General features: G+C 46.1%; 1 protein-coding gene across 1 annotated transcript in view; it reads right to left on the bottom strand.

The window, feature by feature from the left end:
* The window catches only part of Hadh (hydroxyacyl-CoA dehydrogenase), a 35,732-nt gene extending 26,158 nt beyond the window's left edge, over positions 1–9,574 (bottom strand). Inside the window, exon 1 of the mRNA XM_041655881.1 lies at positions 9,378–9,574. Coding sequence (XP_041511815.1) covers positions 9,378–9,506 — 129 coding nt within the window. The 5' untranslated portion in view covers positions 9,507–9,574. The remainder of the gene's footprint in view (positions 1–9,377) is intronic.
* Positions 9,575–14,472: the final 4,898 nt, after the last annotated feature.

Here is a 14,472-nt window from a genome sequence, read left to right as displayed (position 1 = left end):
CTATAGCCCTTCCGTCTGAAAATGTCAGTCATTCCAATAATTCCAACCATACCTGACACGAACATGTTCGATCCTTTGTGTCACCATCTAACCCCTAAAGCAGCTCTCTTTAACATTGTTGGTACCACTGTTCTGAGGAGCAGAATTTTCTCACCGTGCTTTTCCGTTAACCCCGTCTTTAATTGTCCCCCTTTTAAAAAGTGTATATGATATAGTGTATATGCATTTTCAAGTACATGTATGCGTGTGTGTATGCGTGCATGAGTGTGTGTGTGTGTGTGTTATGCACACACAAAAAGGCCCTAGGCTGACATGTGGTATATTCCGTGATTGCTCTCCACCTTTTATACTGAATCTGGCTCTGTTGTTTAACCTGCAGCTCCCTGTCTGCACTGATCTGGCTCTCCAGCTTGCTGGCCGAACTACTGGAACTGCAGGCGAGCTGTCGCACACCTGGATTTATATGAATTCTAGGGATCCCAACTTTGGTCACGACATTTGCACAGGAAGCACTTTACCCACTAAGTCGCCTCTCTGGTCATCTTTAATTTTTGTCCAACAGTTTCATTGATTACTAAAAAACCGGTTCAAATGCTAGCATCTCCACGAAGTCTCTCAACTGGTATCTTTTGTTTCAAACCTGATAGTCAAGTGTTTACTGCTACTACTTTACACCAAAAGCAAGCTGGGTGTAAAGACGGGTTCTTAGTGTGTCTGCTTTAATGTTTAAAATCTCTAAACTGATTCAGTCTTTTCCTTGAAGCAACTGTTCAAGCTCAAACACTTCAGAGCAGGGTACCTGAGCCCACATTTTTTCCTGAGTCACACAGCACTTCCCCTTCCCCAAATCTGCACCCAGCTTTCCTCTGCCAGACATGTTCTTTCCCCTTGCTGGAGCTGGGGGGAACTCCAGTTCAGGCTTCACAGCCCAGCACAGAGGCTGTCCCTCCTTTAACGAAGCTCCTCCCTACGCTGAGAGGAGGAAGCCTCCTCACCATTCCTCTTCTGCTGTACAGAAGCAGCAGATCATCTTTGGGAACTACTGCGGGAGAAAAGTCACAGTTGAGCGCCGAGCCGTCGAGCCAGCGAGCCAACCGCTCTCAGTGGCCGCTCCGTTACACAACAGTACCTCCAACCCCAGGATCTGAACATGAAATGGCAAGGTTGTTTTGGGATTTTTGTTTGTTTCCTCACTAAAACTTTCAAATTTGTTCAATAGGCAGGAGATATTCCAGCTGTGACAGATGAGTGATAAATTAAAATCTGAGGAGTTGGCCAACAATACTTTTGATATTGCAGGGATTATTGGAGGTCCATTGCATCATCCACCCCAGGTTCTGATGTCACTGTCACTACAAACACAGCCCTGGGTAGTTCAGACATGCCCCTATCCACAGGACAACTGGAATTTCCAGTAGCTGTAAATTTCATATACGTAGAGCTGTACACACCATCCGTCTTCTCTCTCTCTCTCTCTCTCTCTCTCTCTCTCTCTCTCTCACACACACACACACACACACACACATCCTTTTCCTTCATCATTAGAAGGTACATTCTATGGTCACAGTATCATTTTAACTGCCTAAATGTTTTCCCGGGGAGATTCTCCTTTGAGAAGTATGCACCATGCTCTCAGTGGAGTCTACTTTCTTCCTCGATGCCTCTGACTCTTTGCCCTTGCATTTTAAAATCCATATTTAACAGTCTTTACAAACTAAAATTCTATCCCAAAAAATAGAAACACAAGTTTCCTTGGGCTAAGGATATAGCCAGCAGTCTTGGATTCGACCTCAGCCCTAACCCACTCTTCATCAAAAAGCAAAGCAATTATTTTTATTATTTTTATTTACGCATTTGTGTGCCTGCCTGCTTGTCTGTATGTACACCATATGCATTCAGGTGCTTGCAGAAGTCAGAAGATTGCGTGGGAGCTAGGGTTATAGCTAGTTATGAACCGCTCAATGTGGGAATCTCAGTTCCTTGCAAGAGCAGCAAGTGCTGTTAGCCACTGATCCATCTCTCCAGCCCCCAAAAATGAAAATTTAAAAAGAACTGTAACATAATACTGGGCTATTCAAACTCCCATCTGTGTGAGCGCATCAAGGGCAGAGCGGGCCGCCAGTCGGTAGCCTTCTGTATTTCTTCCTCGGCAGATGACAGGTCCCTCCGGAGCAACAGCCACATCTTACCTGCCACCCAGCCTAGTGCCCCCCAGCACAGAGAGACTTCCGAATAATAAGAGCACATCTGCTTTTCCAAAGTCTCAATTGGTAAATTATTTTAGAAACGAGTGTTTAAGAAACCATAACTGCTTTTTGTTCTTAGAAACCCTTTACCTCAAACCTTACAAGACTCTCCACATGTTTCAGAATTGTGAGAAATCACATTGTTGGCATGAGAACCGTCAGAAACTAGACAGGAGTTAAGGGCGGGAGCTATTCTGTTGAGCAGAGGTGGCCTTTCCACCCCTGGAGGCTAGAATGCAGGTGGGAGGGCAACCGCAGAGCAAGCACTGCCTGCCGCCTAAAGAGAAACCCAAGTTCTTTAAGCCCTTTGACCGCCATGCCTGTGATTTCCAAGTGGACTGTGTATAGTTCACTCTAGTCTAGCCGGTCAATGTGTCATGTCCCGTGTACCGAAGGAACCCTGCTGTTTGTGCCTGTCTGTCCGGCACACAGACCCTGCAATTCCTCCCATCGTGCGGAGAACCAAGACACCTGAGTTTCTTCACTCCTATACAGAGATCAACAAAGCTTTTACCGACCGGGGTTACAGATACCTGGCATGGTGGCCAACCGCAGCACCTTTCAAATGTTTTTAGCCACGAACCCCTCCTCCCTAGAAAAGCTTATGACTGACCAGTAACCAAACCAAAGGTCAGAGAAGAGGAGAGTCCACTAGAAGCCTCGTGGGTCTGCTAAAGTCCACCCGAGAGCACACTGCAAAAATCTCCAAGTGTTGCATCTATTAGAAAAGCTATGGCTGGGGGATGGAGAGATGGCTCAGCGGTTAAGAGTACTGGTGGTTCTTCCAGAGGACCTGGGTTCAATTCCCAGCACCCACATGGCAGCTCACAACTGCCAATCACTCTACCTCCAGGGGATCTGACACCCTCACAGAATACCAATGCACATAAAAGAAAAATAAATAAACCGTTTTGAAAAAGAGAGCTATGGCTAAGTGCCCTGCTGAATCAAACCTTTAAACTTGGGTGTCTGATTTGGAGTGTCCACAGAGGACAGGAAGCTAGAAGGGGCCCATGAGAAAAGAGAGCAAAGGGGGCCTTAAGGAAGGGAGGAGGCAGGATACATGCGATACGAAAGCAGAGGTGGGAGAAGTACTGGGTGTTGGAAGTCTAAGTGGGGATGGGGTCAGGGAGAAGGGAGAAAGGAGAGGTGGGAGAAGGGAGAAAGGAGAGGTGGGAGAAGGGAGAAAGGAGAGGTGGGGAGGAGAGTTGACTAAGAAACTGATGATGTATGAAAGCCCGATAGAAACCCAATACCTTGTAAACTAATTTTTAAAAAAACTAAAGAATTTTGAACAGAGGTGCCCTGCATGTGCCCAAAAGACATGGGTTATTAAATGAAACTCAGTGCCAGGTGTGGAATACCGCCTTACAAGCTACGGCTGCAACAGCCCAAACAACACAAGCTGTTGTCATGACTCTTGGTTGCCCGCCATAAACTAAGATGCTATTGCTGAGGACACAGCGCACTTTGGTTGTAGGACCTGGAGAGATGAAGCTGAATGTGGCCTACAGTCTTCCTTCTGGTTGTCTAATTTTCACAGGACCAGAAAGAAGGTGCTGTGCTGGCTACCAGCGGAGGAAAGTCATCAGTGGGCTCCCCCTAGACCTACGTGCCACAATAGAGCCACCTGACAAGAGGCGTCGCCTGGCCCAATTGCGGAATGACTGCTATTGGGACAAACACCTGCTTTATGATCTGACCTGAGACCTACTCTACCAGAGGTGACGCATGCCTGGTACTGTAAACCTGATCAAAAGCCTCTGGCCGGTCCCAGGCTCTAGGGGAAGGTCTGCTAACTGGACATCTCGTCAGCAACCTTCTAATGTGATGTGTATGCACACAATTCGTGCCGCTCTCAAGCGGTGACCAGGGAAACTTCACCTCCCGGTTAATATCGACTGCTATCTGGTGCTGAGTAGAAGCAGTGGCTAAGCGTTCAACTCTGAATAGGACATTTATATTCACACACACACACACACACATACACACTGCCTAGGGAACACGGCAGGGGTGAACTGGAGGAAAGGGAGTACTGGTATGTCCTGGACACTGTGTGGTTGCTACATTCATGAGCGTCTATCAGCTACGGTTACCTGCATAAGATCAAGCCAGAAAATATTCCAGCATGGTTGAGTGATGAAATCATGGGGCTCCATACCCATGGCGGAGGAGCTATTGGCAACTGATGGCCACTGGGGAAGGGAGAGGCATTTTTCTTCAGGAATGTGGTCGCTCGTAGGTTGCCTGAGCTCAGCTGGATAGTTTCACACCCATACGCACACAAGCAGTACTGAATGTATTTAGTAGGCTATTCAAAGAGAAGAGGCTGTAGAAGCAGGAGAGGGATCTGGGAGAGAGAGGACCAAAATATATCGTGAACATGTATGAAATTGTCAAAAATAAATGAAAATGAAAACAACAGCTATGTATTCATCAAAACTGCACACATAGAAATGTAGAAGAATTCTTACGTATTGTTGGTGGAATGCAAAATAATGCCATGAGAGATTCCTCAAAAACTTAAAAATGGTATTACTGGAGACTCATTAGTTTCAGTTTTAGGGTAGACACTTGGGGGATTAAAAACAGATAAAGCCACAGATCTCTTTGGGAGGTAGCTTATGGTATCTCCTGATAGGTGCATAATTACATTAATGAGGGGTGGGATTTAGTAAACAAATTAAGGCAACAGGGAAGAAGGCTCAGCAAGCAGGTAGTGGAGCTTGTGGCCAGACCTGACAATCCGAGTTCAAACCTCCAGGACCCATATGGCGTGGTAGAGAGAAAACTGACTCCTCCAGGTTTTTCCTGGCCTCAGTATGTATTTCCTGGCAAGTGCATGCGTGTATATGGACATGCACACACATTCTCTCTCTCTCTCCCTCCTGCGCTCTCTCTCTCTCTCTCTCTCTCTCTCTCTCTCTCTCTCACACACACACACACACACACACACACACACAAATGTGAAAGCCGCTTTAAGAAAAGGATTTCAGTATCTGGGGTGCAAGCATAGCTCCAGCACTCGGGCTTCCTGAGTTTTATCAGGACACTACCTGTGGTCCTGACTGTCAGGAAAGGATGGGGCTGGGAGTGTAGAATAAACCACAGGAGAAGCAAGGCCATTTTTTTTTCCATTATTTTTTCAGTGTTGTAATAAACAAGACTTTTTTTTATTTCTTGGTGACTGCTGTTTAAGCCACTGAGAACTCCTGCCTTATATTACAGTGGCCTGCATATTCACTGTAAGACACTGAGGGCAAACTATCTGGAAAGCACACACACACATACACACACACATACACACACACACACACACACACACACAACTATTTGAAGGCTGTGTCCTCAGCTCCATGACTTTCCTGGGCCCGTTGGAAAGCAGGCTCGGCCAAAGAGAAAGTATTTTTAGACAAGGGTCCCTCAGAGCTGTAAAAATAGGCCCAGTGAATAGCACACTTGTCAAAGACCCTAGTACTCCAGCCAAAAGACCAAGCAACCCTGCCAGGCAGAAGCATGCCGGATTTGTGCATGATGTGTTTTGCAAACGCATCCTAATATTTGAATCAGGATTTCTGAAGCACAACTTACATGGTAAATCAAGAGAGAAGCATCAACTGGCGCAATACCAGTCTTTAGGCACGACCAGCACATCTCCAGAGAATGTCTCTCGGAACCCTACACCAGGGGGGCTGTACTTCATCCACACCACAGTCTATCCTCCAACTCCCAGTGTCATAAAATTATCATCATATCCGACTTCTGACTGCTTCCCAATGCTAGCACAAATATTCAAAGGCAGGCGCTGTCCTCTAACTTCCAGAGGTTCACCGTGGCGCGTGCATGTTATGCGTGTGTGCGCATTTGTGCATGTGTGTGTGCATGCATGTGCATGTGTGAGTGCGTGCATGTGTGTGCATGCATGTGCGTGTGTGAATGCGTGCGAGTGTGTGCATGAGTGTGTATGTGTTTGCGCATGCGCACTATAGTGTCCGTGAAAAGATCAGAGGATAACTTTTGGGAGTTGGTTCTCTCCTACAGGGTTTCATACTCCAGACTAGCCAGTCCTTGAGCTTCCTGTCTTCACCTCCCATCTTGCATGGAGGAATGCTGGAATTAGTCACACAGCTTCATCCCGGAGCTACAAGCCAGCTCATCTTTGGATCGTTCACACATGCTCAAACACACACACACACACACACACACACACACACACGCATGCGCACCATGCACGCGCGCACACATACATACAAGCACACAAACCACACAACTTTGGGGGCTTTCTTTGGTAAGATGAATTTACTCCTAAACTCCACCAACTCAAACTCCCACCCCCAAAGTGTAAGACGCTAAACACACTGAGCCAGAAAACGTCCCTCAAACACTGTTCCCAGGCAGCGCAGTCATTCAATGAAGGGTGTGAGCTTTCTGGACTCTTATAAAAACAGCCTCAGTAAAGCTTCCACAGGGCTCTTCTCTCCACCTGAGAAACATGGAGCTTTCAACTTCCTCCTTCTTTCTTTACATAGCAAAAGGCAATCTGTCTCCACTCAATGCTGTTAGCCTCTTTACTAGCCTAAGCATCTGGCTGAAGATTAATTGGCAGTCAGAACCAAATCAGAAGCATACAAGAGGCAAACACATAAAACAGGTCAATGTTCTTACAGACTAATCTGCAGTCTAAGAGGTTTCTTTCCCCCTTAATTAAAAACAAACAAATAAATGGAAGGCAATGTTGACACTCTTAGAAAGTACATATGCATTAACGGCCTATGCTCTGGCCAAATGTAGCTCAGCCTGGAACCCCATTTGTCTAAAACTACTTAACCGTTTGATAAATGCATTGGGGACATAAAAATTTATTTACACCTTTTCCCATATCATTCAGCACAAACTAGAGCACATCAATTAGTTAAAACTATAAACAGAACTGCCACTTGACTTTAGCCGCTTCACAGAGAATTCGAGAGAAACAGGGGCCAAATGTGACGGGCGATGATAACCTAGATGCTAATTTGTGCTTGTCCTTTTATGGCGTCACTCAGGTGGAATAATGACATGAAAGGCACTGTCCTGCTCAGCAGTCCTTGAGCAAACCACAGCGCCAGCTGGTATCTGTGTCAGGAAACAAGCAAGATGGAACAGGAAGCGGGGATCGATGTCTCTCGTCTAAACCCAGTGAGCCTCCCTCAGCATCAACGCTGAGGAACAACAGTGGAAATGAGGACCAAATGGGACAGGATGACTGCAACGACAGCAACATGTGCGCTAATTTCCTTGCTCCTTTTCCATGTGGCTACAAAGCCAACTTGGCTTTGCATACTTGGCCTACTCTGGAGAAACAGAAGTGCGGAGAGTAAGCAACGTCCATGTTAGCACCATCGTGCAGACCATCCAACTCCCTTTGCTCAACACATCAATTAATATTTAACCACCCCTGGCGCTAGAGGCAAAAAAGATTTATTACCCTGTACTAAAAACTGTCCATTGTGGATTGGTTTTTTTTTTCCCCCCAAAAGAAGGAGATGGAACAACCTAGAACTGCTTACTACAAGGTCATGTGTAAGAAATGGACCAGCTAAACCACTGGAAACATAGTAGAGACACTACACAAGAAGGCAATTTTCCCTGCAGGCCCAGAGCTGTCACCTAAAGCGACCTGGAGGAACTGCTGTTCCTTATGAATGCCTGCTATGCAGACTTTGGGTCTTTGTTACTTTTTTTTTAGTTCAAAAAGTTCTGCCAGGAGCAGCTTTTCCTCTTCCCTCTGAAGGCACCGTATACACTCCCGGTCCAGCTACTCAAGTATTTAATTCACAGGTCCATGATCCCTAACTATGTCAATCATTTTCCTTCCTCTCTTCAGGTTCGAGCATCTTTCCCACGTAATTTTAAGGGCTTCCTGTGCGGGTCCTCAGGAAGGACAACACGCTTTTTCTTTGGTCAGTGATGGGCACAGCATCCACAGAACACAGCAATCTGCACTTGTACAAAAGCCGTATAATGCTTTCTAGTTAGTTTATAATCCACAAGTGTTTCTGGGTCCTTCCCTACATTGTTACTGGAGGCATAAAGCCCTATTATCTTATTACTAAGATACTGTTAAACATTTCCTAAAGGATACATTGTTTTTTTTGGACCTGAACTGCCAATCTCCTCCTCACAGCCTTGAGAAGCCTTGAGAAGTTTGAGTGGTACACAGGGATATAAGTGCAGACTAGCTAGCTATACTTTCTCCAGTTCAGTCATGTATTGTTTAAACAAACAAACATATTTTAGAAGAAAATTGCAATCAAGTTAACTGACTAACATGTTTAAAGCAAGCATGCAAGTATGCATTTGGATACTGACCCTCCCGAATTAAAATTAGGTAAGCATACTACCCTCCATTGCCACAAAACTCAAGCTGCAAAGGCCTCAAAAGGTAAGAATGTAACAGCGAGGACATAGTTCTCCGAGGTGTGCAGAAAGGCAACCATTAACAGAAAAGGTAGTGCACGGATTATGGTTTCCAAACTGCACTTGATCCTGAACTATCCCTTAGCTGGCACCAGGCCAAGTTCTCCTACAGACGCGATCAGATATTAGAGGATTTTCAGGGCCCTCTGCGTTTATCTCTGTCTCCCACTCTCATGGGGTTCAGAGCTGGGCAAGCACACAGCTTTCTGCACCCAGGGCACTAGGTCAAAGGTCAAAGTTGCCTGGCCCACCACCGGGCAGAGTCCCAGCAACTTCACAAACTTCCACTAGGTGACTTTCCAAACTGTTACAAAAGTGAAGGCCAACGAAATATGGGTGGGGAAAGGCATGAAACTTGGAAAGAAAACTGCCCAGACAACAACCGGATAAATATTTTTTTTAAATAAAGAAAATTAAAAGAAATCGCAACAAACTCCTGTCTGAGCCTGGGGGTGGGCAAACACTCTGCAACTCTAGACACAGAACTTTGCACAACCTAGTCCAGCGTGCACGCGTGCAGTAGCGCTCTCTACCGAGCCTTCTCCGGACCGGGGGCAGCGTGCACAGAAGAATCGGACCAAAAGCTCTGGATCTGGGACAGGGGCGCACGCTGCGCCTTCTCGGCCGGTTTCGAACGACTTCCACGACACCCGGGGCGCGCGACCCGCTCACCTGCGCGATGCCCGCCCCCATCAGCCCGCCGCCGATGACCGCCACATGCTTGATCAGGATCTTCTTGGCGGCAGCGGCCGCGGAGGAGGAGGACATGGAGCGCACGAACTGCCTGGTCACGAACGCCATGGTGAAGCGGAGCAGGGGTGAACGAACAGACGAGACCGCAAAAGAGGCCCTAGCACTTCGCGGGGGAGGGCGGGGAGGTTACGTAGGAGGCGGAGCCTAGTGCGCGCCCCACCCACCAGTTTGAGAGACTGCCAGTCCTTTCCCGGAGGGCGGAGCCAGGACCCAGGCACAGGCAGAGCTAGAGACCTCTTGTGGTTGCCGTCGCAACTTTGGGTTCTGATTGAGTTGTGATTCTGAGCATTGCTTAGGGTGAGAAAGGTAACAGCGGATAGAGAACACAGGAAAGGAACGCCTGAGAATCGACCAACCTCCTGCCAATCACTGCGCTAGTGACACAGAATTGCTGTTGACTTGACTTCTAGATGTTCATCCGGGAACACTCACCATCCGGAGAAAAGCCATTCCCCCCCCCCCCCCCACACACACACACTGGAAAAATTCCTGTGTTAATCCCGTGTGAACTGAAGCTCCCTGGAAAAGCCTCCTCAGTGTCTTACATGCTGCAGAACAGAACAGCCTTCCTGTCTGTGGAAAGATGGAGTGTTGGGGATAGGGTTAAAGTTCTCCCCAGCTGCTTGGAGTTACCCACCTCTAAGTTACATACAACTTGAGAAATGTGTTGCTCAGCAAGTCTCTCTCCCACCAGTCCAACACTAAGATAATGGGTTTTGTTTGTTTGTTTGTTTTAAGCGTAAAAAAAAAACCCCACCAGGAAACAGAGTCTGTTGCTCTGCCAGGACCTGTCTGGCCAGGGTCTGCGCCAACGTTCTGGGTAAACCTATGAAGTTATGACCTTATTCTTCCTGTAGCTAAGTTAGGTAACCTTCTTTTGCAGTGAACTGCTTCCACGCATGTCCCCTGCCGCGGGCTCTTTCACGTGGCTGCAAAGAATCTCTCATGCATTCCCTTTGGAGCAAGGGCTGTGTTTTGCGTTGACCCTTTCAATCTTATTTTTATATTTAATTCTTCAAAATAAGCTAAGGCCATTGAGTGGTGCATTCCAGCGAAATCAAAAACTTACGGGACTAGAAACCGGAAGTGCGAGGCTACCCTCAGAACCCGCACAGCTGGAAAAATGGGTAAGTTTATGAAGAAAGAACGAAATGTGAAGCGGCAGCGTGAGAAAGGACGCAAGAAGGAAGGGGAGGGTTCTATGGCTAGACGTACTGGAGGAAGCTTGAGGAGCTGGGTCTCAACTTAGTTTTCATTTAGAAGTCATAGTCAATGAAAGGCTGATTATAATCCAAGTCTGGTGCTATGGCAATGTAGTTTTTCCTTCCTTCCTTCCTTCCTTCCTTTCTTCCTTCTCTCTTCTCTTCAGTGTATATCTGTGCTCTATGCGCAATATGCAAGGAGGTCAGAAAAGGGCATCAGATCCCCCAAATCAAGAGTTACAGGCTGTTGTGAGCTGCCATGTGAGTGCTGAGAATCAGGCTCGGCTCCTCTGGACGAGCAGTCCTACAGTACATTCACAGATGATTATTTGTGTTATAATACCACGTGGACCTCATGCCTGACATATGGCCCGTTTCAGATCTCTGCTTGCTTTTCCTTAGGAAAGAAAGGTAAATGTGTCTTAGTCCATTTGTGCAGCTAGAAGAAAATCCCCAAATTTCTCCTGGGACCAAGAAAACTCCAAGTCAGGGTATTATCAAATGGAACCCCTCTGGAAGGGTCTGTGGGAGCATTTCCAAGAAGAGTTACTGAGGGGAGATGTCCTCCTGGAGTGGACAGCACCTTTGATGGGTGTGGGTGAGGGTCACACTAGATATAAACTGAAAAAAATATTAGACTGTTTGCCTGCCTGCCTTCTCCTCCTGCTGGTGAGTGCCTCTTTCCAGCAGAGCTCCAGTCAGAACCACTGAGCGACTCTCAAGCCCCAATCGTGCAATCCCATCTCATGACATGCATAATGTCGGTTCTGGTTCTCTACAGCGGTGGTTCTCAACTTGTGGGTCACTACTCCTTCTGGCTCCAAAAATATTTACATTATGATTCATAACAGTATAGCAAAATTGCAGTTATGAAGTAACAATGAAAAATATTATGGTTGGGAAATCACCACAACATGAAGGGTCACAGCATTAGGAAGGTTGAGGGCCACTGCTCTAAAGGGAGCTAGCTCCCTGGGGATCTTTTCTAAATCACCAACCCAGTCATCTCACAAAGACCCTTGGCCAATGTTCCTCCATTAGGTTTCAGTACGTGCATTAGAAGAGAATGCAAAAGCAGGTAGTGGGCCCAGTGCCCTACCAAAGTGGTGGTGGCTGGGCAGAGAGCCTTCCCTTGGCACATACACAGACAGGCAGGATTTGGTAACAACCAAGAGCATTGATGGTTGTGGGCGGGGGGGGGGGGGGATTCACTGAACAAGTTGTAATTTTCCCTCGGTTTATGGAAGGTTAATGTCCTCTGGCTTCTGGGAATGAATGGGAATTATATTGCCATTCTTGTTGGATGAGTTTTAGGTTTCCTTTATCAGGAACTAAAGAGCTGTGGCTCCTTGGAGTGGCACAGCAGCAGAGCCCAGGACAGCCAATCGCAGGTTCACTTACTGAAGAACCCATGATGAATGACATTGCCTGAGATTTCACGGACATAAATTAATGATTTGCATGGTAAAGGGTCGAAATCAGTTTGAGGTCATAGTCCTCTGTTTGCACATCCCACGGAAAACATCCTTCGTATGGCAGACAGGTCAGCCAAGGTTTCGAAGAACACTACCGGATATTTTTACAGGTATTTCTTCAACATGACTGACTTCAAATAGGTGTCTCAAATTTTCTTATGCCAGCTGTTGTCCTTGAGCCAGCCACTTGGAAAACCTCTCTCTCCATCCCAAAGGACAGTGGCCTTTCCAACTTGCAAGTTAAAATTCAAGTCCAAAAAGTCTAAAACATTGTTCTTTCGGGAACAAAGTGATTTAATAATAATAATTTTTTTTAAAAAAAACCACTTAAAGTGAATGTTTACAGAAAATGCTGGGTCAGCAAAATGACATGTATGGTTAGGTCGATGCAGTCTGGATTAAATGCTTCAGGCCCTTGTGTATCTCACCTGTGTATGTGGCTGGGGATTTGTACATCAGGATTTTCCTATTCTACAGAAAATAGGACATCTGAATTGCTGAGAACGGGCTGCTCTTAGCTGGCTATTTCTACCACATTTGCTCAAGAAGATACAACTCACCAAGTAGGCCAGCAAGGATGGTGCAATGTGAATTCTTTATGACCTGAAGGGGAAAGGACCTGTGAACTATGCCTTCGCAAATGAAACTCTGAATTTGTTTTCTTAGGGTTTCCATGGACCAAGTTTTATGCTTCTAAAGTGAACCATTAACTCAGTCTTCTGAACTACAGCAATAACTAAATAGTCATCTTTCTGAGCTATTTTTATTGACTTTCATTTTTCGGCATTTATTCTGTGTGTGCAGACATACCATGGCTCACACGTGGAGATCTTGTGACAACTTACAGACGCTGGTTCTCTCCAGGATCAGCCATGATCAGTCATGCAGGATCAAACTCAGGGTGTCAGGTTTAATAACAAGACTCTCCACCCCCCAAGTCATCTTGCTGACCGTGGAGCAATTTCCACCTACTCCCATATGTTAAATGGTTGCACATGGAAGCAGCCAACACATATTCAGTCCTTTAATATGTTTGCCCATTGTTCTAGGTGCTTCAGGTGAGTTAATTTATTAAATCCTCATGAGAATCCCATGCGGTAGAATCCTTTCATACACAGGGAAGCTGAGGCCTGGATGAAGGAATTTAGCCACTATTGAACAGAAAATAGTAGAAGGAGAAACCAGCTCTCCATACTTAATTCATGATCTCCACATACACACGATGGCAGGCTGGTGACTGTGTTTACCCTCCTCCCTACAGTAATAACAACAAAATTAACTGGGTAGTATATTTTAAAGTTACCTCAGTGGGAGTTGGAAGATGGCTCCTTTGGTAAAGTGCTTGCTAATACAAGCGTTAGGAACTGGGTTCAGATTCCTAGATCCAGGGATTGAATCCAGGTCCTCAGGTTTGACAGGGAGCGCTGAGCCCTCCTGCTAGCCCCTGAGGTAACTTTTTCATTTCAACATATGTCTGAGAACAGGAGGTATTGGTCCTGCTATGTGTGTGTCTGGTTTACGTAATACAGTGTCTCAGACTGTAAGCCCGCCTGGCCTGAACTCACAGCAATCCTTCTGCCTCAGCCTCTGAGGCTTGTAATTGTAGACAAGAGCCATCATGACTGACTAGCAAGTACCACATTATTTAGACTGCTGAAGTTGTAAGCAGACTTTCTTGGACTACCAACCCCCAAATAAAAGAAAAGAGACTTATTATTAATTGTGAAAGTTTGGCCTTCAGTTTAGGCTTGTTCCCAACTAGCTCTTATAACTTACATTAACCTGCTAGTCTTCATTCTGCCAAGTGCCAGTAACCAGGCAGGAAGTACAGGCAGGGAAACCAAACGTGCCAGTAACCAGGCAGGAAGTACAGGCAGGGAAACCAAACCAAGTACAGGCAGGGAAACCAAACGTGCCAGTAACCAGGCAGGAAATATAGGAAGGAAAAACAGAAGTCTGGAAAGAGGAAAGGCAGAGACACAGTCATCATCCAGAAACAGAGGAAGCAGATGAAAATGCCTTACTAAGAAGATGTACCAAGCCACATTGCTAAGCATAAATAAGAATTATGGGTTAATTTATGTTTTAAGAGGTAGCTAATAATAAGCCCAAACAATAGGCCAGACAATTTATAATTAATAAAAGCCTGTGTGTTTATTTGGAAGTGAATGGCTGTGGGGCAGGGTGGGACAGAAACATCCGCCTACACAGCATTGCAGATGTGCATACACCATTCATCCCAGTCAACAGACACAATAATCTTGTTGATATCGCTAGCTAACCTCTAGAGACACGCACCAGGAATTTGCCACAACAGGTTTACACAAGATACAACCT

Source organism: Microtus oregoni, unplaced genomic scaffold (genome assembly GCF_018167655.1).
Source record: "Microtus oregoni isolate MIOR12 unplaced genomic scaffold, Mior012 000000F_ref0000247, whole genome shotgun sequence".
NCBI lineage: Eukaryota > Metazoa > Chordata > Mammalia > Rodentia > Cricetidae > Microtus > Microtus oregoni.
Note: the sequence above shows the minus strand (reverse complement) of the source record. Positions and strands in the feature narration are given on the sequence as shown.